This window comes from Salmo salar, chromosome ssa09, assembly GCF_905237065.1.
Source record: "Salmo salar chromosome ssa09, Ssal_v3.1, whole genome shotgun sequence".
Taxonomy (NCBI): domain Eukaryota; kingdom Metazoa; phylum Chordata; class Actinopteri; order Salmoniformes; family Salmonidae; genus Salmo; species Salmo salar.
In genome coordinates this window covers 139,792,473-139,817,420 of record NC_059450.1, presented here as the reverse complement: position 1 = coordinate 139,817,420, position 24,948 = coordinate 139,792,473, and the positions used below count along the sequence as shown (strand labels likewise).

Genomic DNA, 24,948 nt, shown 5'->3' with positions numbered 1-24,948 from the left:
CATAAAGTTCTGGCATAACATGCTGGCTTAAAGTAATGGTATAAAGTACTGGCGTAACGTGCTGGCATAAAGTACTGGCATAACGTGCTGGCATAAAGTGCTGGCTTAAAGTACTGGTAGAAAGTACTGGCATAAAATAACGTTTAAAAAGCAACGTTCGCACAACGTTCCCACAACCTTCTCAACCTGTTGTTCTCATTCTGTTATCTCTGACCGCATACCTAAAACATCTCTGAGTGCACCCCTTGGCTCAGTAATCTCTATGTTACTTTAGGGTTGTGTGTGTGTGTGTGCAAACTTGCATGCGTGAGGAGCACACGTCTTATCTCTTTTACCGTTATTCCTGGCTACCATCGCTGGACACACCACCTTGTAAGGAGAAAAGAGGACTACACGTTGGGGCCATAGCATGCCACTTTCCCAGAATGCTTTGGGACTTTGTTAAATTACACCCAGAGAGACAGCAGAGAGCTTAGTGTCAGTGTGCGTGTGTGTGTGTGTGCAGTGGAAAAAGCGATCACTGACTTCTGAAGAGTATCTGGGCTGATTCTAAAGAACAACAGAGCCAACAGCTTTGTCTTGGTGTGTTGACAACAATTTAGTAGTAAAATAATCTCACTGAGTGAGTTGTAGTTTCAGTGTGTGTGTGTGTGTGTGTTTTAGACACCAATTCTCACCATGGCTCTGACCAGCTCTTCATCCAGCCGTTCCTCTTCTTCCTCGTTCCGCTCGTCAGCCTGCTACAGCAGTTCCAGCACCTACCGGTCAGATGGGTCTGGTGGTGGGGCGGCGGACCTCCTGTTTGAGCCTTTCCTGGAGGCAGCAGGGGTGGGACCCCAAAGCCTGTTTGGAGAAGAGGGGGATGTGGCCCCCCTGTGTCTGGCCCCTTTCAGCCGACACTGCAAAGACTCTTACGGGCACCCAGGTGAGGGGGAGTTGGGGGTTTGGGTAGAATAACATCAATGGCAGGTAGGCTAGTGGTTAGAGTGTTGGGTCAGTAACCAAAAGGTTGCTAGATTGAATTCCTGAGCTGACAAGGTAAAAATCTGTCATTCTGCCCCTGAACAAGGCAATTAACCCCTTGTTCTTAGGCCGTCATTGTAATTAAGAATTTGTTCTTAACTGACTTGCCTAGTTAAATAAAGGCAAAATTAAAAACAGTAAACAGTGGTTAAATTGAGCAGAAGCTATCCAGGGCCAGGCTCCAGCACCTTGGATGAAAGGTAGCCTAGGGGTTATGAGCAGTTAAAAGCGCTGGGCCAATAACCAAAAGGTTGCTGGTTCAAATCTCCAAGCTGACTAGGTAAAAAAATCTGTCGTCGTGCCCTTGAGGGACAACAGGGAGGAGCAATTGAATGCAAGCTTAACAAAAAAACGTAACGTGTTAAATCATTTTTAGCCCATCTATATATGGGTTGACTAGTTATTTTCAACACGCTCAGTTTTCTACCACAAAATGGCGAAAGACTCTTACATGTCCAATATTTCTTTAAAAATATATTTTTACCATATTAAAACAAAAGTTCAGTTCAAATAACAGGGTTCGCCGTTAAAAGGTCAAGATCACTTTTTTTTTGTTTAACCAATTCTCAATTTTCGATGTAAATGGCATGTTATAGGAGTGTCCAGACACTTGTCATGGAATTTCACTTGCTTTTGAGAAACTTAACACACCAGCAATAGACTTCCTCAGGCTTGTTCTGCAGTATGGGGGTCAAGGATAAAACATAAACAAATGCTGCAAAAACACTCAAATGTGCCTTTTAGGAATGGCAGAGCTGTCATTATGGTGATGTACAGCTGAAGCCGGAAGTTTACATACACCTTAGCCAAATACATTTAAACTCAGTTCTCAAAACTCCTGACATTTAATCCTTGTAAAATTCCCTGTCTTAGGTCAGTTAAGAAAATCACCACTTTATTTTAAGAATGTGAAATGTCAGAATAATAGTAGAGAGAATGATTTATTTCAGCTTTTATTTCTTTCATCACATTCCCAGTGGGTCAGAAGTTTACATACACTCAATTAGTATTTGGTAGCATTGCCTTTAAATTGTTAAAATTGGTCAAACGTTTCGGGTAGCCTTCCACAAGCATCCCAAACAAAGTTGGGCGAATTTTGGCCCATTCCTCCTGACAGAGCTGGTGTAACTGAGTCAGGTTTGTAGGCCTCCTTGCTCGCACACGCTCTTTCAGTTATGCCCACAAATTTTCTATGGGATTGAGGTCAGGGCGTTGTGATGGGCACTCCAATACCTTGACTTTGTTGTCCTTAAGCCATTTTGCCACAACTTTGGAAGTATGCTTGGGGTCATTGTTCATTTAGAAGACCAATTTGCGACCAAGCTTTAACTTCCTGACTGATGTCTTGAGATGTTGCTTCTATATATCCACATAATTGTCCTTCCTCATGATGTCATCTATTTTGTGAAGTGCACCAGTCCCTCCTGCAGCAAAGAACCCACACAACATGATGCTGCCACCCCCGTGCTTCACGGTTAGGATGGTGTTCTCCAGCTTGCAAGCCTCCCCCGTTTCCTCCAAACATAACGATGGTCATTATGGCCAAACAGTTCTATTTTTGTTTCATCCGACTGGAGGACATTTCTCCATGTGCAGTTGCAAACCGTAGTCTGGCTTTTTTATGGCGGTTTTGGAGCAGTGGCTTCTTCCGCGTTGAGCGGCCTTTCAGGGTATGTTGATATAGGACTCGTTTTACTGTGGATATAGATACTTTTGTACCTGTTGTTTCCTCCAGCATCTTCACAAGATCCTTTGCTGTTGTTCTGGGATTGATTTGCACTTTTCGCACCAAAGTACATTAATCTCTAGGAGACAGAACGCGCCTCCTTCCTGAGCGGTATGACGGCTGCGTGGTCCCATGGTGTTTATACTTGCGTACTATTGTTTGTACAGATGAACGTGGTACCTTCAGGCGCTTGGAAATTGCTCCCAAGGATGAACCAGACTTGTGGTCGTCTACAATTTTTTTCTGAGGTCTTGGCTGATTTCTTTTGATTTTCTCATGATGTCAAGCAAAGAGGCACTGAGTTTGAAGGTAGGCCTTGAAATACATCCACAGGTACACCTCCAATTGACTCAAATGATGTCAATTTGCCTATCAGAAGCTTCTAAAGCCATGACATCATTTTCTGGAATATTCCAAGCTGTTTAAAGGCACAGTCAACTTAGTGTATGGAAACTTCTGATCCACCGGATTTGTGGTACAGTGAATTATAAGTGAAATAATCTGTCTGTAAACAATTGTTGGAAAATGTACTTGTGTCATGCACAAAGTAGATTTCCTAATCGACTTGCCAAAACTATGGTTTGTTAACAAGAAATTTGTGGAGTGTTGAAAAATGAGTTTTAATGACTTCAACCTAAGTGTATGTAAACTTCCAAATTCAACGTGGGCATGCTCACACACAGGCCCCCGTACTGCAGAACGAGTCTGAGGAAGTCTATTGTTTGTGGGGTAAGTTTCTAAAAACCAAGTGAAATCTCAAAACAAAGTGTCTGAACACTTCTATAACATGTCATTACATAAAAAGTGAACTTGTCCTTTAAATGAGGGACAAATGTAAATGAATCACCAATCACCTGAAATAAATAATCATCTTCAGAAATTACTTCGTCAAAGCAAAAGAACAACTAAAGCTTTACAATGATGGGGACAAGTTAGAGGTTAAGGGGGTTCAAATCTTTACAATGATGGGGACAAGTTAGAGGTTAAGGGGGTTCAAATCTTTACAATGATGGGGACAAGTTAGAGGTTAAGGGGGTTCAAATCTTTACAATGATGGGGACAAGTTAGAGGTTAAGGGGGTTCAAATCTTTACAATGATGGGGACAAGTTAGAGGTTAAGGGGGTTCAAATCTTTACAATGATGGGGACAAGTTAGAGGTTAAGGGGGTTCAAATCTTCCTACAAGTCAGAAAAACATTACGTGGGACATGTCAAAATGCAGATTTTTGGCACTTTAGCAAGTCTTTGTTAATATAAAATATCTGATTTATAAAATGTTCCATTTGGTTTATATTACAGGGTATTTCATTTAATATAACATACTTTTAAAATGCAATATTGGTGCACAATTTGTACTTAAAATATCAAAAAGGCACTGTATTTGTGGAATGACCCAGAAGGTGCTAGAGACTGTGGAAGTTACATGTATTCTGGTAGAAAAAGCAGCATCTCAAAGAAGATAATGAATCAGAACAGTGGGAGATGTCTGCCATTGGGCTCCAACCAGTCTCCAGTGTCTTAGCTAAAATGCTTTAATAGGCAGTAAGAGGCCTGCCTGAGTGTTGGACAGTGTCGAGGCAGTGAAACTCTCATAGGTGCTAAAATGCCAAAGAGGGAAAATAAAACTAAGGAGCTTCCTCAGAGCCATAAACATACAAAATGATAATGATGGCTTTAAAGACTGTTTATGGACTGTGTGTAGCTACTGGATGTCTAATAACCCAAATCAAAATTATTATTACAAATGATATTGTGAAATATATCAAACTTTTACATTTTTCTCTGTCTTACATTGAAAATATGTTGTAAATAATAAAGTGAATATGTAAAAAGTAAAACGTTTAAAGAAAAAAACAGTTGACAGCATTTATGAGTAAGTCTTTGGTATCAACAGATATGACAAGGAGGCTTGGTCCAATCTCTACTGCCAAATTCTTTGGAATATTAATCAATATTAATCAACTGTAACCACAATTGTAACCTTGTTTATACCTGCCGCTGAAATGTGTCCTTCCTGATCTTGTCCACACACTAAAAAACGTATCTTATTTGTCCACTGTGTCCACATTGTGACCAGATTTTCTGGTACCTCCCTATACGATAACTATTTGACAGATATTCTTTCAAAATAATATTTATTTATTTTAATACATGTTGATGTCATAGATTAATGGTGCCACCTGTCAATGACTTTAGGCGGAATAATTAGGATTTAAATGGTTTCATTGCCCAGATCCGTTTACACTTGTGAGATATCCAGACACAATGCGTGCCTGACTACCTACGCAGTTGGGCAGTAAGATCAGATCATAATGTGTCTTTTGATCATCTACACCTGTCTGAAAATGTGGGCACAATCAGCATGTGGACGCAACCGGTACAAAGGATGTAGGTTAGCCCCGGGGATAAACGGGGCTTGAGTTTGGCTCTATTTTGTGCTGAGGGGTATACTACATACCAGGTTTTAGGAGTAAGCGAGGTAACTTTAGTCAACTCTGAGTTAACCCAGTCATATGAAAGTGGCTCACCTTTTGTTCAGGTACATTTCTATGGCAACAAATCCTACAGAACTAACCTGCTCCAGGGCGGAGCTCTAGAAAGATGCCAGAATTTCTGACTTGGAATTCCGAGTTCGCTGAGACAGTTAAAAATATTTTTTCCCAGTTGGAGTTTTTTTTTCTGAGTTCTCAGTTGTCTTGAACGCACTGAAGTCAGAAGTCAGAGATTTCCAAGTTCCCAGTTGTTTTGAACGCAGCATAACTCAGGGCTAACTCCATTTATCCTGAATGAAATGGCTGAGTCTTCATTTGAGGAAGAGGACTGATTACATATTTTGTAGTTGTTTTTTTGTGTGTTTTAAACAAGTTTTCTGTAGTTCTACACATTTTGCGAAGGGGCAGAGAAAACATTTTTGCAGTTTAAAGCTAATTTCCTGCAATTCTACCCATTTTGCCATGATTTATGCCACGTTAATGATATCTGAGTGAGAGAGACCAACAAAATCAATGGGGGCCCACTGGAGGCCAGGCCCCTGGCTACGTGTCCCGAGTGCCCGGTCGGGGCCCTAAGCGACCGCTTATGTCGCTTATGACTGGAGCCGGCCCTGCTGACCTAGAATGCGAAGCTAACTGAAGCTGGCTAGCTTTATAAAAGCCTGATTAGATCGAGCTTGCTTTGTAGTATACCACTCAGGTTCTTGCTGGGAATTAAATTAGCTTTATGTTCCAAACAGAATCATTGCTCACTCATGAGCTTGAATGGCTTGTATTCTCCAGTTGTCTCCACATAAAACTGAAATATATCCTCCCCCAAGGACTGGATAATAAACTTTAAATCACTCAAATTTTCCCTTAATTCCTTTATATATTTTCTCTTGCTATGGTTCATTCTTCCCCAAGTTGGTGATGTTAATGAGAACAAGAAAATAAGAATTGAATAAATCAACATATTCATGTCTCCACTCACTGTTTTGTCTGCACTTCCCTCCAGGCCCAACAAGTGGCACTGTGACAGGTCGTCCTGCCAGTATGGGCGTGGTCAGATCATTGGGGGATAGTTACTACATGTCAGCTGACGTCAGTCAGTTTGAACCTCATGACATAGTGTTGATGGCCTACAACCACAACATAGTCATCCACGCTGAAAAGGTGAGTGTCTGAAGGTTATAGTGTGTGTGTGGGTACCCATTAGTGAAAGAGGATGTGTCTGTGTGCACACTGTAGGTACAAATTATAAGTGCAATGATGTGTGTGTGTGCAGTGTGTGTCCTGTTTAATGATGCGCTTGGTTATTGTGTACTGGGGAATGATGAGGGAGAAGTGTGAATCCCAATGAAGGGTGAGGCTATTGGAGAGCTATATACAGATGCCATACCTTAATTTGAGCCAGGTTGCTACAGCAGAAAAATAATCCTGCAGGAAATGTGATTTGTTTTGAATATTATAATTCATTTACATTTTTTGTAAGGGTTGACACATTTTTGTTAGGGCGCATCAAGGCTGACATTTTAAAGTGGAAATTGCACTTGAATGCACTTTAATGCACTACGAGTTTGCGTTTCCTGTTGTACAGGAACATTCCTGCAACAACAAGATGATCAAATTGAGATACAACATCTGTATTTTACGGCTAAAGCTGACCATTAACTGTACTGTATAACCTCACTAGGCCTCCTGCTCTCCCAGCCTCAGCCAGGTGTATGAAGTTTGTAATCCGTAGTAAATGGCAGAGTGGAGAGAGAAGAAACTGCTGCTGAGGCTGTAAGGCAACCATGTCACAGCTCCTCTTTAACAGGCCAGAGAACCACTTAATAAAACCGACATCCAGTCCTCTCATCCATTCACCATGCAGCCCCAAGGCCCTGCTTAGACAAATACTGCTCTTTGGTCAACTGTTTGTTGTGATTCTTTGCCTGATCTCAGCTCCCCACCATCTTAATTTGACCCTGATTCTCACAGCAGGAAAAAAATACTTAGCCAACAGGACTTTTAAATGATGTGGATTATAATTAATGGACATTTTCCTAGGGGTTGATACATTTTTTGTTAGGGCAAATCCAGTCTGACATTTTTAAGTGGAAATTACAAACTTTAGAAGCCTTTTTAAACCTTGAATAAGTGATCAAAAGATAGATCTGTATGTACTGACCTCACTGTTTCTCACCTTCATCTCCCTCTTCTCACCATCCCTTCTTCCCTTGATTTATCCTCTCTATTCCCCCTCTTCTCACATTCCCCCCTTCCTTGACCTTCCCTCATTATATTCCCTCTCTTCTCCATCTCTCCTTTACTCCTCTGCTGGCCCTCTTCTATTTCTCTTCCTTCTTCCTCCCTCATTCTCTCACTCTCATCATACCCTCTCTCCCTCAGGTGTTGGAGGATGGGAGTGTCAGTGATACGTTTACCCATAAGACCCTGCTACCGGAGGACATGGACCCCCTGTCGGTCAGTAGCACACTGACCCCCGAGGGCATGCTGGTGGTCAGTGTCATGAGGAGCCCCCTACACCCCCCGCATACCGCTCTGAGGCACACCTCGGACCTCCACACCTCTGACTGACTTCAGATGGTTTTCTATTTTCACCCTCCAGTTTTATACATAGAAGAGATGTGATGTACTGAAACGCTATCGTTAAAAAACACATTTTATTTCAGTTGATTTTTTATTTTTGTTTATGGGTTGATGTTGATTGTTGATTTAATAAATGAATCATCTTCATAAAGAAAATGCATAAAAAAATACAAAATGTATCTTTAACATTGCACCATATTAAAGTAAGCAACGTGGGGTTTGGTTTATTACATACACACACAGCACATCCTGGTCAAAGAAAAGTTCAGACCAGGTTACAGACCCCCCCCCACCCCAAAATAAAACCTCCATACTGAACACACTGGGTAGACCTGAGATAGAGCTCCGTTCATGAATAAGTGACTAGCTATTTATTGCATATTTCCTGACAATGAATACTTGTCCAGAGCCATAGAGCCAGTAGTATCTTGGATGATAATTGGTCTGACAAGTTTTAAGAGAAGCAAAAAGAAATCTCATGCTTGTCAGCTCCTCTCTCCATCTCCGAGCCTCTCGCTCACACAGTATCAGTCGTAAGTCAGAGTTTAGTTTGCTCAGGGAAACTTTCTTCATAGAGCCCTCTGCACTTTTTTTTAGCAGCAATTACATCAATCTGCCTGTCTGACTATGAGTCACAGTTAAAATAGTCCCCCCTTGTATCTTCCTCACTCTCTGCCAATCTGGGGAGACGGACTTTTACTGTGACACCTTCATTTATTATGAATGAATATGAAGTCCACATCGCCTGGGACAGATGAAACTGAAAGTGGTTGTGTTGAGCATGTGTAAAACTGTTCCAAGAACTAGCACCACCACCACAATACAAATGACTTGTATGCCAATAAACTACAGAACATGGGTAAAATAAATCAATCATTTTGTACCATTTGCCATTTTGTTTTATACCATTTTCTCTCCATCATACAAATACTTGTTTCTCTCACACACACACAGACAGACATGAATAATTTAAATCTCTAACAGGATTGGGCAGTGTTAGGTCTCATCTCAGATTGCAGTGTTGGTCAGATTACAGGGATTACAGATTACACGGTGACATAATCCAGAACAAAAGGCGTCAGAGACGGGACTGTTATCTCATCTGGAACAGCAGGGACGGGACAGTTTAAAACACATCCTACTCTACAGCACAGCTGTCGAACACAGACGCTAGGATCCACAGGGAGAGAGGTATACTTTTCACACCTTAACAAATCAACCCATTTAGCTATAATTAAGCATTTATCTGCCCATTTCAGTACAGATGGCATTTCACTCAGAAAAACAGATTTTTTTCAAACAACAAACAGACTCCAGAGGGAAAGAATGAGAGAGCGATAGAAAACAGAAAGAGAAAAAAACAGTCGCTGTTCTACAGCTTCTGGGAGGAGAGGGGGGTGAGAGAAAAAGAGGGGTGAGGTAAAGGAAGATTCCAGACTCCCATTTGTTAAACATTTCTTTATTCATCCCTGATTTAAAAAAAAAATGTTTTATTTGTTCTTGTGAAAAATAGCACTGGACTTGTTAAGCTCTGGCTGGTTTGACCCCAGTGGGTTTCCGTAGTGGGCCTATAACACATCATACAGTCCAGAGTCAGACAGAGACAGTACAAGCAGCAGAATCCAGAAATGGCCTGGGACCAAACAGACAGTGTGTGTCATTATACATATTGTTTAACATTTTTCAATTTCTTTACAAAAATAAGGTTCTTGCATTCATGTCAAGTCATAAATTAAAATCTGATTAGAAAGTGAGATGATCAATCATTATTGCACAAGTTGATTACCTAATCATTCAAATAGAAATAATACAAAAACTAACAAATCAGATTCTTCTATTTTGATTAATACCTATTAATAAATATGCGCCTGCCCTAAAATATCTATCTTGTAGTAAATGATGCCATAGAGAACGGAAAAGGAAAATAAGGAGAGAATGACTTCAGAGAAACGCAAAATAATGAAAAACCCATCTGAAAAGATACAAACACTAAAGCAAATCAAACGTGCATTTTCGCTGGTCCCTTTGGCAAGCTTGGGGACTGACAACGGAGAGTTGCCATGGTGATTATGGATAATTGCACACTGTACTGACACATCCTCCGTGTGTGTGTGTGTGTGTGTGTGTATATATATATATATATATTTATATATTCATCAAATGCAGAGACATGGGTAGTTATTTCTATCAATCAAACGTATCACATTGATTTACAGAGAAAACCTATCCTACCCCTGTTACCATGCAGGGGACAGGATGACGTAGGCACTTGTGACATGACGATGTCATACGGACCACAGACCATTAGAACACCCATGGGTCCTTTAAACATTCTATAAACGTTGGTTAAATGTTCCTGTTACTTCAGGTAGTGGGTCTCATTCTGCTTACTTTATAGTGTTACTTGCATTATTCAAATGACATACATAAACATTGTAGAAATGTTGGGTACATGCTGCAAGCCTGGAAAAACATTGTAGAAATGTTGGGTACATGCTGCAAGCCTGGAAAAACATTGTAGAAATGTTGGGTACATGCTGCAAGGCTGGATAAACATTGTAGAAATGTTGGGTACATGCTGCAAGGCTGGAAAAACATTGTAGAAATGTTGGGTACATGCTGCAAGGCTGGAAAAACATTGTAGAAATGTTGGGTACATGCTGCAAGGCTGGAAAAACATTGAACATTGGACCTCTTTATAACAATCAGACAGGGAAGAGCAATACGCAACAAAAACTAAAAAGGAGTTGCAGGAAGAGCAACTCGATAGATAGCAATGTAGATCAGTTAGATTTTAAATGAACAATCATGTATTACAGCAATGATGTTAAATATGTTAAATCTGTAAACGTATAGCAAAGTTTTAAATCCACACATTCCCCAAAAAGACCATTTCCTTTCCCAAAATAAGCCATGATTAAAGCTCATTGGATGAATGAATGCCAATCAAACCTAGATCAAAACTAATTCAATGAGAAAAGATACAAAATAAGGGAGAATAAAAACATTCAACAAAATAGCCATCAGCATATTGACATTGTCCATTAAAATGATATACACAAAGTAACCTACCCAACCCTTTATACACAACAGTACATTTCTCATATGTTCTGTTGGTCATAATTCTAACAATATGACAACACAGCCTTCAAAGTCACATACACACCTTCATGCAAAGCCATGCTGTCACTCAAGGTGTGTGAGTGTGTCTCTCTGCATGTGAGGATGGGCATGTCAGTCTGTGTGTTTGATGTTAATGTGTGTGTGTGTGTGTGTGTTTTCTTTTCAGTGGCGGTGAACAAGGCAAGAACTCACCACTGAAATGAAAACCTATTCATGCAATAACAATGTCAGTCAGTGTGTGTGTGTGTGTCCGTGTGTACTTTATTCAATGTGGCACTGAATAAGGAATCTGAATGTGTATAACCACAGTCAGATACTCTGAGCTTGCGTTTGTGAGCAGAAATTATGACATTGCTGGGTGAAAACAGTAAAATCCAAATAACAATTGCAGGTGGAAGGAGTTTTGACACAGGAAGTGACTCTGCTCAGTCCTTTTCAGAGGCATCAGGACAAACATTACAAAGGAGAGGAAGAAAGAAGCCTCAAAATAACCCCTGCCTGTTAATTCATCAGTGAGAGAGAGAGCGAATGAGCGAGTGAGAGACTGAAAGAAAACAAGTAGTGGCCATATTTACTTTTTTTTTTACTGACAATTCAATAAGGGAGTGTATGTGATCTGATTGGAAGCTGCACACTGGGCTTGTGCTGTATGGAGCTTATATCACCAAGCAAAACATACTTAATAGTTAAATACATTCAAATGACTAAGGAAACCATGCAGCACATTAAGCCAGCGACTGTCATGAGGAAAATACATGAATAAATCAAAACCACAGAGGTCAGACTCTTAACCATCTAACCAGACCTCCTCTAGGCAGGTCTATATATCAGTAGGACTATTGATAACTCATACTGTAGTAGGAATGTAGTGCTTTATCATTGGTCATGTATAGATCACAGATCGGTAATGCTGACGACTTCTAATTGGTCAGTATGGATGGGCTGTAGTGTTTGATCATTGGTCAGTTAGTTCAGATATCTAGTTTCAGTCAGTTGGCTACTGGTCAACATTATTTAAACTGGTTCTATGTGGTCTGGGTCTGACCTTACTCTGATCACCGTAGTGTTACTGGACAGTGGACATATACAGTGGGGATGTGAAGTTGGCCAACCAGAAAGCTACCCTGGGTTCTATTGAAGAAAACTCCCTAACGCAGCAGATTAGATAACAGAAAATGCTTTCATTCTGTCATATTTCATTCTTCCATTCACTCTCCCTCTTCCCCCTCTCCTCCTCCCTCCCTCCCTCCCTCCCTCCCTCCCTCCCTCCCTCCCTCCCTCCCTCCCTCCCTCCTCCCTCCCTCCCTCCCTCCCTCCCTCAGTCAGGGTTATTAAGAGCTACATCTAGAGAAAGCCCTCTTCTCTTGGACTGGCTCTTATTAAAACCTGTGTGTGTGTGTGTTTGAGGCTGTGTTTTCTTAAAGGAGTGCACAGCATGTGTGTTGAAGCATGCTGAAAGGTAAATTTTAACACATGCTTTCACCATTCTACAGAATACCTACATACATACTGTACATCTGTTTGCATAGAGTAGACTATTCTCTCACCCAGACTCAAGCACTAAAGTAACATAGAAAAGAATAGGGGGAGAGGACTGAGAGAGAGAGTGGTGAAGACATCTCCCAATGTGAGACCAGAACAGTATGTGGTTCTTTCTACAGAGGCAAGGTGAAAAAAAAAAAATGGACATTTTATTGTCACATACACCAGATAGTTGCAGGGAAATGTGTTGTTTTACCGGGTCAGCCAGAGTAGTATGACACGCCTGGAGCAAATTAGGGTTAAGTGTTGCTCAAAGATACAGACTTTTCACCTTGTTGCCTCGGGTATTCGAACCAGCGACCTTTCGGTTACTGGCCCATCGCTCTAACCACTAGGCTACTTATTTCCAGGTCACTAAGACAGATGGGAACAAACTAGAACACAGCTGAAATGATAAGACTGAAATGTGTCTGATAAGAAGATTCAAATCACAAAGGAATTAAAGCAGGTGGTTGGTTTCGCTACCTTCTTCATGTAAATACATACAAACCAATACGTCCATGCACTCAATACATACACTCACATCCATACCAGTACACAAGCCTATCTTCTTATCACTGTTGAACTGTCTGCATATGGAAGACTGGTCAGAAAGAAACGTTAACAGGTCCACAAAACGCAAACAAACTTTGAACATTTCCTCACCAATACCAAAATTGGCAAAAAAAGAAAATGCAATCCCTTTTACAGTCAAACCACATTCTATACATTGTGCTCTGACCACCTTTGTTAAGCAGTGACACCTCAACCCATCCCTCCTCTCCCCTCCCTAACACACAGATCTATTCTGTTCTGGTTGGGCCAAGCGCAGGGTGAGTCAATCCCTCCTCCATAAGAGCTGAGTAAGTGTAGGGCCCAAAGGCCAACCGGGAGGAGGGGTAAAGGAGAAAGGGATGGAGAGGAAGGTTAGGAGAGGAGTAACAGGAGAGAACTCTATAGTCCAGAATTAAATATTGATCCAAGCTATGAGGTTGCAGCTTTTTAAGTGTGGGTTGTGGTTTTTAAGTGTGGGGGGGGGGCAATGCTCACCCTACTCCTCCCCTCCTCGGCAATATACCTGTCTACATTTACCTGTCCCAATCCCCATCCAATATACCTGTCCCAAAAACCTGTCCCCATCTCCCTGTCCCCATCCCCCTCACTGGGACTTCTCATCAGAGTCGGAGGCCAGGTGCTCCCGGGGGAGGGGCATGGACTTGTGGCGGTCCCACAGCTTGTGGAGCTCTGTGGCTTCGTTCTCGCTATTGCTGCTGCTGGTGCCGCTGGTGCCGCTGTCCCGGAAACTGGACAGCGGGGGGCGCACTTTCACCCCCTTCACCGCCACAGAACCCTCGATGGCCTTCCGCAGCTATAGAGATAATACAGGAAGAATCAGTCAACAAAGGCCAAGAGACTTGCTCAATCCAAAACAGACCCCTAGCCTGAACACTTTGACACTTAGGGACTACGGGTCACAGTTATGGAGTACCAGTCAATTTGGGATTGAAAATAATTAAGGCTTTGTATCAGAGAGGACAGTTGGGTTAAATGCGGAAGACACATTTCAGTTGAAGGCATTCAGTTGAACAACTGACTAGGTATCCCCCTTTTGTGTAGACCAAAGGAGAATGGTGAGGTTTAACCATGGCAATATTACAGGTGATAATGTAGGGAGTGTGGCTCTGCTACCATGGTAATAAAGTAGTCTTGGGTCATATACCGGGGTATTTGGAAATGGCTACGGGATGTTTTTTTCAATACAGTCAATACGGTTGAAACTACATTTTTTTGTGCATATTTCTAGTTACTTGTTAAGCAAATACCTGCAGTCAACTTATGCAATATGTTAAGAGATAAAGATTGCGTTTTTCATTTCACCGGTCACAATTTTTCATTATGAAGCTTACCGGTTGTTCCGTCATGTGGTGTTTGTTTACAAGTACACAACGACAAGAGTCACTCTCTGCTGTGCAACATGCACCAGGTGATCTAGTTACAGTAGGGAAATCACAACTAAAATGTTTGCCAGCTAGATATCTTATAAATGTTAAGTTAAGTGTCTAAAATGTGCTAAATGCTCTGCAGTTGTGCATTTGGTTTGCTAATTTAGTAGCTAGTTAGCTATCTAGCTAAGTGGTTAGCTTCTTCCAAAATCAAGCTTCCCAAATCAATTTTTTTTGTCACATGCACCGAATACAACAGGTGTAGACCTTACCGTGAAATGCTTACTTACACGCCCTAACCAACAAATCAGTTAAGAAAATAGAGTTAAGAAAATATAAAAGTAACACAATAGAATAATAATAATAATAATAATAATAATAATAATAATGAGGCTATATACAGGGGGTACCGGTACTGAGTCAATGTGCGGGGATACAGGTTACTTGAGGTAATTTGTACATGTAGGTAGGGGTAAAGTGACCATGCATAGATAATAAACAGCGAGTTGCAGCAGTGTAAAAACAAAGAAGGGGGGGTGTCAATGAAAATAGTCTGGTTGGCCATTTGATTAATTGTTCAGCAGTCTTGGGGGTCAGCAGTCATGGTTGGCCATTTGATTAATTGTTCAGCAGGCTTGGGGGTAGAAGCTGTTAAGGAGCCTTTTGGACCTAGACTTGGCTATCCGGTACTGCTTGCCCTGCGGAAGCAGAGAGAACAGTCTATGACTTGGGTGACCAGAGTCTTTGACAATTTTTTGGGCCTTCCTCTGACACCGCCTAGTAAATACAGTACCAGTCAAAAGTTTGGACACAACTACTCATTCCAGGGTTTTTCTTAATTTTTACTATTTTCTACATTGTAGAATAATAGTGAAGACATCAACACAATGAAATAACACATATGGAAATCATGTAGTAACCAAAAAAGTGTTAAACAAATCAAAATATATTTTATATTTGAGATTCAATAAAAGTAGCCACCCTTTGCATTGATGACAGCTTTGCATACTCTTGGCATTCTCTCAACCAGCTTCATGAGGTAGTCACCTGGAAGACATTTCAATTAACAGGTGTGCCTTGTTAAAAGTTAATTTGGGGAATTTCTATCCTCAATGCGTTCAGCGTTTGAGCCAATCGGTTGTGTTGTGACAAGGTAGGGTGGTATACAGAAGATAGCCCTATTTGGTAAAAGACCAAGTCCATATTATGGCAAGAACAGCTCAATTAAGCAAAGAGAAACAACAGTCCATCATCACTTTAAGACATGAAGGTCAGTCAATGCGGAACATTTCAAGAACTTCGAAAGATTCTTCAAGAGCAGTTGCAAAAACTATCAAGAGCTATGATGAAACTGGCTCTCATGAGGACCGCCACAGGAAAGGAAGACCCCGAGTTACCTCTGCTGCAGAGGATAAGTTCATTACAGTTAACTGCACCTCGGATTGCAGCACAAATAAACGCTTCACAGAGTTCAAGTAACAGACACATCTCAACATCAACTGTTCAGAGGAGACCTTCATGGTCGAATTGCTGCAAAGAAACCACTACTAAAGGACACCAGTAAGAAGAAGAGACTTGCTTGGGGCAAGAAACACAAGCAATGGGCATTAGCCTGGTGGAAATCTGTCCTTTGGTCTGATGAGTCCAAATTTGAGATTTTTGGTTCCATCCGCCGTGTCTTTGTGAGACGCAGAGTAGGTGAACGGATGATCTCCGCATGTTTGGTTCCCACCGTAAGTGCTCAGCATACGGCCCAGTACACCAGGCGGTGTCAGAGGAAGGCCCTAAAAATTGTCAAAGACCCCAGCCACCCCAGTCATAGACTGTTCTCTCTACTACCGCATGGCAAGTGGTACCAGAGTGCCAAATCTTGGACAAAGAGGCTTCAACAGTTTTTACCCCCAAGCCATAAGACTCCTGAACAGGTAATCAAATGGCTACCCGGACTATTTGCATTGTGCCCCCCCCCCCCCTCCAACCCCTCCTTTACACTGCTCCTACTCTCTGTTTATCATATATGCATAGTCACTTTAACTATACATTCATGTACATACTACCTCAATTGGGCCGACCAACCAGTGCTCCCGCACATTGGCTAACCGGGCTATCTGCATTGTGTCCCGCCACCCACCAACCCCTCTTTTACGCTACTGCTACTCTCTGTTCATCATTTACAGTATCTCACAAAAGTGAGTACACCCCTCACATTTTTGTAAATATTTGAGTATATCTTTTCATGTGACAACACTGAAGAAATGACACTTTGCTACAATGTAAAGTAGTGAGTGTACAGCTTGTACAACAGTGTACATTTACTGTCCCCTCAAAATAACACAACACACAGCCATTAATGTCTAAACCGCTGGCAACAAAAGTGAGTACACCCCTAAGTGAAAATGCCCAAATTGGGCCCAATTAGCTATTTTCCCTCCATTTAGTTAGCATTCTCTTTGGGATTTGACATGTACTTGTTAGCATTGCTAACCTTCGGATAACAAAGGCTGAGCGGGGTTCGAAAATTGCTCCCCTTGTGTTCAGTGCCGGTATTACTGAATATCCTGGTATTGCACAAGGTCGGTATGAAGACATGACAATATGGATACTGCCCAAGCCTATAATAAAGTAAAAATGACCACATTTTATGGTTATGGAAGTCAACATTTATCAGCCCTAACAATAGCCCTGATCAGACGTCATGCCACACACTCCATCCCTCTCCTTCCCCAACCATGACCGACATCTGGCCAACAGCTGTTTCTAAACACACACAAACACAGCCTTCCCTGTATATCTAGTTATTTGGAGGCATAAGGAGAGCTGAATACAGCAGTACTGTGTGACAGAGAAAGTACTGCTACATTTGACCCTGCTGGTCATCTATGAACATTTGAACATTTTGAAGAACAATCTGGCCTTAAATGGCCATGTACTCTTAAAATCTCCACCCGGCACAGCCAGAAGAGGACTGGCCACCCCTCAGAGCCTGGTTCCTCCTCCTTCCTAGGTTCCTGCCTTTCTAGGGAGTTTTTCCTAGCCACTGTGCTTCTACATCCGCATTGCATGTTGTTTGGGGTTTTAGGCTGGGTTTCTGTATAGCACTTTGTGACATCTGCTGATGTAAAAATGGATTTATAAATACATTTGATTCATTGATTGAAGAAGCAAGGCGAGGAGACGAGAGGCGAGGAGAAGCTCGTCTCACTGCTGTTTTTGTCTGCTTGTCTAACACCAAACAAAAGGCCTAAATGTCAGCCAGTGGAACAACACTGTGCTTAGCAACAATCTCCTGTTTTCCAGCCAATTTACAAAGACTGCGTGCTTCTGCCTGTTTTGTTTGTGAAGAGAGAGCAAGAGAGAAATAACAAGAGACAGTGAGAGGAGAGACTGCAAGGAACATTAACCAGTAATTTGTCTACTGTCTGTCACCAATTGAAGGGCCGGAAAGAGCAGAGCTCATTAACGCTGACTGTGTGTGATGGTGGTGACAGTTCCCTTTCAGTCAGTCAACTTCGGTACAACACAAAGTCATGACTTTGGTTGAAGGAACTAAAATCACGCCTGACAAGGACAATGAAATCCGTTGGGGTCGGGATTCCATTTTCCCACAGTATTTTGTACCGAAGTTGATTGAAAAGAGAACGTAACGTTATGACTATAACTACTGTTCCCTGAAGGAGGGAAACAAGGTACAGCAGATGTCTGTCCCCACACCGCATGTTCCGGGGCTCGGTGAAAAGCGGTATTAAATTGAAGGAATGAATCTGAGCCGTACGCTTATCACCTGTGGATGGCGGGGCTTTCATTGGCCTTGTCAGGCCTGATTTTAGTTCATTCAACCAAAGTTGCAAGAGAGCGACTCCCCCATAGTATGTTGTACTGACGTTTCCCTCCTTCAGTGAACAGCAGTTACAGTCATAACATCATATTATGCTGATGATTGTGACAGTGAGAAAGATGATGATGATGGAGATGGCTATGACAATGGTGGCTGTTGTGATGTTGTAATCGATGATGATGATGGGACAGTGCCATGTTGATGTGCTCCACCCCAGGTGATCTGATCACTCACCTCTTTCAGGGACACCACTCCGATGAGTCGTCCAATGCTGGTGACGTAGGCATGGTCCAACCCCAGCAGAGAGAAGATGGTGTGGGTCTGGGGACAAGAGAACAATACACTTAGAACCAACATCTAGAACACTTAGAACCAAAGATTCCCTTTTGACATTCATATGGAGGCCCCTCTGAATCCCAAATCAGTAAACATCTGAAAGCAGCTATTAAACTACAGCAGTTAGTGCATTAGAACAGTCAGCTCAGTGGTCACTGGAGAGCTGAATGGTGTGCAAGCTCCTTCCTCATTCAACTAATGAAGTAAATCAGCAAGTCATCAAAAGTAATCACCTTGATTAGACTAATCGGGTGTCTGAGCACCACTGAGCTAGATTGTTGTGAAAGGTACAACATCCCTACTGATACTGTAAGCTGCTAGAACCTCAAGCTTGAGCCTAAACCCAAATCACAGGAAATAGAATAACCTTATTGTTATTTAAATATTTAATGCAATGGGAGTTAACCATTACAATGTACCAGGAAACAAACACATAAAACAGCATGCAATACACGTCACCCAGACTGATAGACGCAAGAGAACAAACATGAATGTCCATAAGTCTCTCTCACACAAACACATAGACACAGACAGAGACACAGACAGACTGGGACAAAAATTCATATGGCAATAAATTGTCTGAATTGATGCAATAACGATAAATATGATGATAGGGTTAAAACAATATGCCCACAGTGAAAAAAATAAATCCTTTAAAAAAGGTCCAATGCATCTGTTTTTTCCCCCTGGGTAACAATTAGGTATCTTACTGTGATTGTTTTCAATGAAACATTTTTTTTTAAAGAAACAAAAATAGCTTCTGAGCAAAGAGCAATTTATCAAGTTTTGCTAGGAATGTCTGGGAATTGGGAGGGAAAAATTGACAACTTGCTGTTATTGGCAGAGGTTTTGAAACTTTTTCACCAGGCAGGACGAAACTCCATCCCACCAAAACAGGCTGAAATTTCAAGGGGTCTTTTTGGAAAGTATTACTCCAACCTCATAGTATGTATATATAAACCACAGTAAAATCACATTTTTGACTGGTACTGTATATATATACCACAGTAAAATCACGTTTTTGACTGGTACTGTATATATACCACAGTAAAATCACGTTTTTGACTGGTACTGTATATACAAACCACAGTAAAATCACGTTTTTGACTGCACGGGTCCTTTAAACTACTACTACTAGTGTGATGGTTGTACCACCATCAATTGTCCTATTAACAAGCCCCCATATTAGCAAACTTATTTCATTTCAAACTACACATTTCTCTAGTATAGGCTACTTATCATAATGAACGACATCACCAAAATGCCTGCGATAAGTGATTGGTATGGTCGCTGTTGATCGTCCCAGCTCTAATACACACACTTGATTTGTTCTTCTATCCTCGTGGGGACCTAAAATTGATTTCTATACAAAATCCTAATTTCCTTAACCCCTAACCATAACCCATAACACTGTCCCTAATTCCAACACTACTGTATCCCTAAAGCTTAAAATAGCCTTTGTCCTCATGGGAACGTGGAAAATGTCCCCACAAGCGATACTTTTCCTTGTTTTACTATCCTTGTAGGGACCTTTGAGGATAGAAGAACCAACCATACACACAGATGAATATGTGGAGGGAGTGGGTGTTGGCAGTGTGCGGAGAGGGAGGTTGAGGGAGGGGAGAGCTTGATGGATTGGTGCAGAATCCCACTCTTAAATGTTTAAACAGCAGGCACACAGAGCAGGGAGGAAAGGAGGGGAGAAGAGAGGAGAAGGGGGCAGGCATTATGAATGGAGGACATTAGGCCTGAGTGAGAACAAGTGTGTGTGTGTAAAAATGCTCTGTTGTGTATGTGAGTGTGTGTCACAGTAGGACAACTAAATCAACACTGTTCAAAAGCACCCCCCCCCTTCAAGCAGCCTGTTCTTTTCTCCGGCACTCAGAGAGAGACTTATTGTGGCAGTACAGACATGCTTGTGTGAGTGTGTGCGCTTGCAATGCAGTGGCTATAATAGCATTGACACCGGACTATCCATCTACTATACTCATTTTACAATATTAATCCTGAATTTAGTCAAAAGGGGGTTGTACTGAGCAGTAAGACAGACAGACAGACAGACAGACAGACAGACAGACAGACAGACAGACAGACAGACAGACAGACAGACAGACAGACAGACAGACAGACAGACAGACAGACAGACAGACAGACCTTATGTAGCGAGGTGCGCTCCACCAGTTGGAAGGGGGCGGGGTCGATCTTGCAGTTGTCAAAGTTCACCTGCTCGTCAAGCTGCTTCTCCTCCCACTCTGCAATCTGCAAACCCAGAGGAGAGTGGAGAGAAACAGTATTGAAGTACTCTTAGACATATAGAATACTTAAATGGTCTTTACATCCATGGTGATAAAATAATGGACATGGCATGTATCTTTAATTCAGTAAGGTGTTCACTAATATTTCAGAAGACAAAAAACACCTTTCGGAATATCAATTTAATGCCTTAAACTCCAGTGATTGTTACCGATATGGGTTCCTCAAATCTAAATGCTAATAGTTGAGCAAATATGAGAGTGCCATGCATAATAAGCATGGTAGCAGTTGAAAGGGAAACACGTGAGATTTTAGAGATGACAGATTATGGCATAATGTTCAGAACAAAAGGTGAGAATAAAACAGTTAAAGTGCTTACCAGTGGAAACATCTCAGACTATTTCAATTGACTTACCACCAAGCATTTGAGCTTTAATCTAAAATCCAATAATTCCTAATATCAACCAAATCACTAAGCAAACCCCAACACTAACTTCAATCCCTATTCTACACCATTCAATAGCAATAGATGAGATATATATATACTGTATCTGGCAACAACAACTGCCGAGTTACACCAGGAATGCACTCCCTCCATCAGTGCTCAGACTGTCCGCAGTAGGCTGAGAGAGGCTGGACTGCCAGTCACAGGTCTGTGGAACTTGTTCAGTTTGTGTCTCAGTTGTTGAATCTTATGTTCATACAAATATTTATACATGTTAAGTTTGCTGAAAATAAACGCAGTTGACAGTGAGAGGACATTTATTTTTTTGCTGAGTATATATATATATATATATACTGCTCAAAAAATAAAGGAACACTTAAACAACACAATGTAACTCCAAGTCAATCACACTGCTGTGAAATCAAACTGTCCACTTAGGAAGCAACACTGATTGACAATACATTTCACATGCTGTTGTGCAAATGGAATAGACAACAGGTGGAAATTATAGGCAATAAGCAAGACACCCCCAATAAAGGAGTGGTTCTGCAGGTGGAGACCACAGACCACTTCTCAGTTCCTATGCTTCCTGGCTGATGTTTTGGTCACTTTTGAATGCTGGCGGTGCTTTCACTCTAGTGGTAGCATGTGACGGAGTCTACAACCCACACAAGTGGCTCAGGTAGTGCAGCTCATCCAGGATGGCACATCAATGCAAGCTGTGGCAAGAAGGTTTGCTGTGTCTGTCAGCGTAGTGTCCAGAGCATGGAGGCGCTACCAGGAGACAGGCCAGTACATCAGGAGATGTGGAGGAGGCCGTAGGAGGGCAACAACCCAGCAGCAGGACCGCTAACTCCGCCTTTGTGCAAGGAGGAGGAGGAGGAGCACTGCCAGAGTCCTGCAAAATGACCTCCAGCAGGCCACAAATGTGCATGTGTCTGCTCAAACGGTCAGAAACAGACTCCATGAGGGTGGTATGAGGGCCCGACGTCCACAGGTGGGGGTTGTGCTTACAGCCCAACACCGTGCAGGACGTTTGGCATTTGCCAGAGAACACCAAAATTGGCAAATTCGCCACTGGCGCCCTGTGCTCTTCACAGATGAAAGCAGGTTCACACTGAGCACGTGACAGACGTGACAGAGTCTGGAGACGCCGTGGAGAATGTTCTGCTGCCTACAACATCCTCCAGCATGACCGGTTTGGCGGTGGGTCAGTCATGGTGTGGGGTGGCATTTCTTTGGGGGGCCGCACAGCCCTCCATGTGCTCGCCAGAGGTAGCCTGACTGCCATTAGGTACCGAGATGAGATCCTCAGACCCCTTGTGAGACCATATGCTGGTGCGGTTGGCCCTGGGTTCCTCCTAATGCAAGACAATTGAAATGTATTCCTGGTGACTACCTCATGAAGCTGGTTGAGAGAACGCCAAGAGTGTGCAAAGCTGTCATCAAGGCAAAGGGTGGCTACTTTAAAGAATCTCAAATATAAAATATATTTTGATTTGTTTAACACTTTTTTGGCTACTACATGATTCCATATATGTTATTTCATAGTTTTAATGTCTTCACTATTATTCGACCATGTAGAAATTAGTAAAAAATACAGAAAAACCATTGAGTGAGAAGGTGTATCCAAACTCTTGTCTGGTACCATACATATCTCTCATAAGGACCGCTACAGGAAAGGAAGACCCAGAGTTACCTCTGCTGCAGAGGATAAGTTCATTACAGTTATCAGCCTCTGAAATTGCAGCCCCAAATAATTGCTTCACAGAGTTCAAGTAACAGACACAGCTCAACATAAACTGTTCAGAGGAGACTGTGTGACTGTCAGGCCTTCATGGTTGAATTGCTGCAAAATAAACACTACCAAAGGACATAAATAATAAGAAGAGACTTGCTTGGGCCAAGAAACACGAGCAATGGACATTAGACAGGTGGACATTTCTCCTTTGGTCTGATGAGTCCACATTGGAGATTTTTGGTTCCAACTGCTGCGTCTTTGTGAGACGCGGTGTGGGTGAACGGATGATCTCCGCAAGTGTATCTCCCACCGTAAAGCATGGAGGAGGAGGTGTTACGGTGTGGGGGTGCTTTGCTGGTGACACTGTCTGTGATTTATTTAGAATTCAAGGCACACTTAACCAGCATGGCTACCACATCATTCTGCAGCGATACGCCATCCCATCTGGTTTGAGCTTAGTGGGACTATCATTTGTTTTTCAACAGGACAATGACCCAACACACCTCCAGGCTGTATAAGGGCTATTTTACCAAGACGCAGAGTGATGGAGTGCTGCATCAGATGACCTGGCCTCCACAATCCCCCGACCTCAACACAATTGAGAGGGTTTGGGATGAGTCAGACCGCAGAGTGAAGAAAAAGTAACCAAGTGCTCAGCATATGTGGGAACTCCTTCAAGACTGTTGGAAAAGCATTCCAGATGAAGCTGGTTGAGAGAATGCCAAGAGTGTGCAAAGCTGTCAAGGCAAATGGCGGCTATTTGAAGAATCTCAAATATATTTTGATTTGTTTAACACTTTTTTGGTTACTACATGATTCCATATGTGTTATTTCATAGTTTAGATGTCTTCACTATTATTCTACAATGTAGAAAATAGTCAAAATAAAGAAAAACCCTTGAATGAGTAGGTGTGCTAAAACTTTTGACCGGTAGTGTATGCTACTAGTTTATTCACAAACCTGTTGCGGGCTGAGGACGGTAAACCGACTGTCTGGCGGTGTCTAAAACTCAAACACGCCTCACACACGATGCAGTTTTGGAAACATATGTAACTTAACAGTGAGAAACAATATATAAATAACAAAAAAGGTACAAGTTCTACACACTTTCATAGGTTTAGGGTTCCCACGGCCATATTTCTATGTTACAGTGCTTGTTTATGGAAGACAGATGGAAGACAGAAGCGACCTGTGCTAATTAGCTATCTAGCATGCTCTGAACACCTGTGTGTAATGGAAGAAGGCCACCAGAAACGTGTGAAAAATACTGTCGGCTGCAATTGTGGTAAAGCAGGTTAAAACAGTGTAGGTAAGGAACGTGTATATATTGCATTTGTGAAATTATTTTGATGTGATGAAAGTAGAGGCCTTTATGTTCTCAAACGTTTAAACAGGGCGTCAGGATTGTAGTTCACATGGAACCAGCTGTCCTCCATACCATCAGCTGAGATCCCAAGACTGGGAACGGCTGTAAGCCACCTTGGGCCCCATTGGGTTCTTGAGAGCTATCCCTATCCAAACATCAACCCTAATCTCAATCCCTATCCAAACTCCACTTCCTTTAAGCCTAGGTGGTTTCCTCTTTTGTGTGGCTACACAGTGTCTGGCTGTGGTCCCTGGTGCAGAGATAATAGATGCCCATAGAGATTCCAGCTTTGATAAGGATATTCATACTCAGTGACTAATTATTCCCCTGATAACCAGTAAATACACTGTAGCGTAGACAGACAGCACTGACACATCCTGAGAGAAAAGGGAGAAAGAGGGAGAGAAAGTGTTATAGGGTCTCACCTCTCTGATGGTCATGTCATCATCCACATCCAAGTCATCCTGAGAGAAGAGGGACAGGAAACAGATCAACACACTTACACTGCAAACACACACCAAAAAGACTTGTGTGCACGCCCGCACACAAACACTACAGACAAGCACA

General features: G+C 42.1%; 2 protein-coding genes across 2 annotated transcripts in view; one reads left to right on the top strand and one right to left on the bottom strand.

Moving 5' to 3' along the window:
* Positions 1-467: 467 nt before the first annotated feature.
* On the top strand, positions 468-8,709 carry LOC106613119 (heat shock protein beta-7). The gene is made up of 4 exons (XM_014215074.2): positions 468-582; positions 664-925; positions 6,239-6,396; positions 7,618-8,709. The coding sequence occupies exons 2-4, from the start codon at positions 679-681 to the stop codon at positions 7,804-7,806; spliced, it is 594 nt and encodes a 197-aa protein (XP_014070549.1). The 5' UTR covers positions 468-582; positions 664-678; the 3' UTR covers positions 7,807-8,709.
* Positions 8,710-12,610: 3,901 nt separating this feature from the next.
* Positions 12,611-24,948, bottom strand: part of LOC106613120 (chloride channel protein 2) — a 222,177-nt gene continuing 209,839 nt past the window's right edge. The window contains exons 20-23 of the mRNA XM_045724704.1: positions 24,807-24,845; positions 20,731-20,835; positions 18,475-18,561; positions 12,611-13,831 (exon numbers count right to left, since the gene is read on the bottom strand). Coding sequence (XP_045580660.1) covers positions 13,622-13,831; positions 18,475-18,561; positions 20,731-20,835; positions 24,807-24,845 — 441 coding nt within the window. The 3' untranslated portion in view covers positions 12,611-13,621. The remainder of the gene's footprint in view (positions 13,832-18,474; positions 18,562-20,730; positions 20,836-24,806; positions 24,846-24,948) is intronic.

Excerpts from the sequence above, each read along its gene's own strand:
- LOC106613119 (XM_014215074.2), top strand. The coding sequence starts at position 679 with ATGGCTCTGACCAGCTCTTCATCCAGCCGTTCCTCTTCTTCCTCGTTC. Across the intron at positions 926-6,238 it reads AGACTCTTACGGGCACCCAG|GCCCAACAAGTGGCACTGTG; the intron begins GTGAGGGGGAGT and ends ACTTCCCTCCAG. Across the intron at positions 6,397-7,617 it reads TAGTCATCCACGCTGAAAAG|GTGTTGGAGGATGGGAGTGT; the intron begins GTGAGTGTCTGA and ends TCTCTCCCTCAG.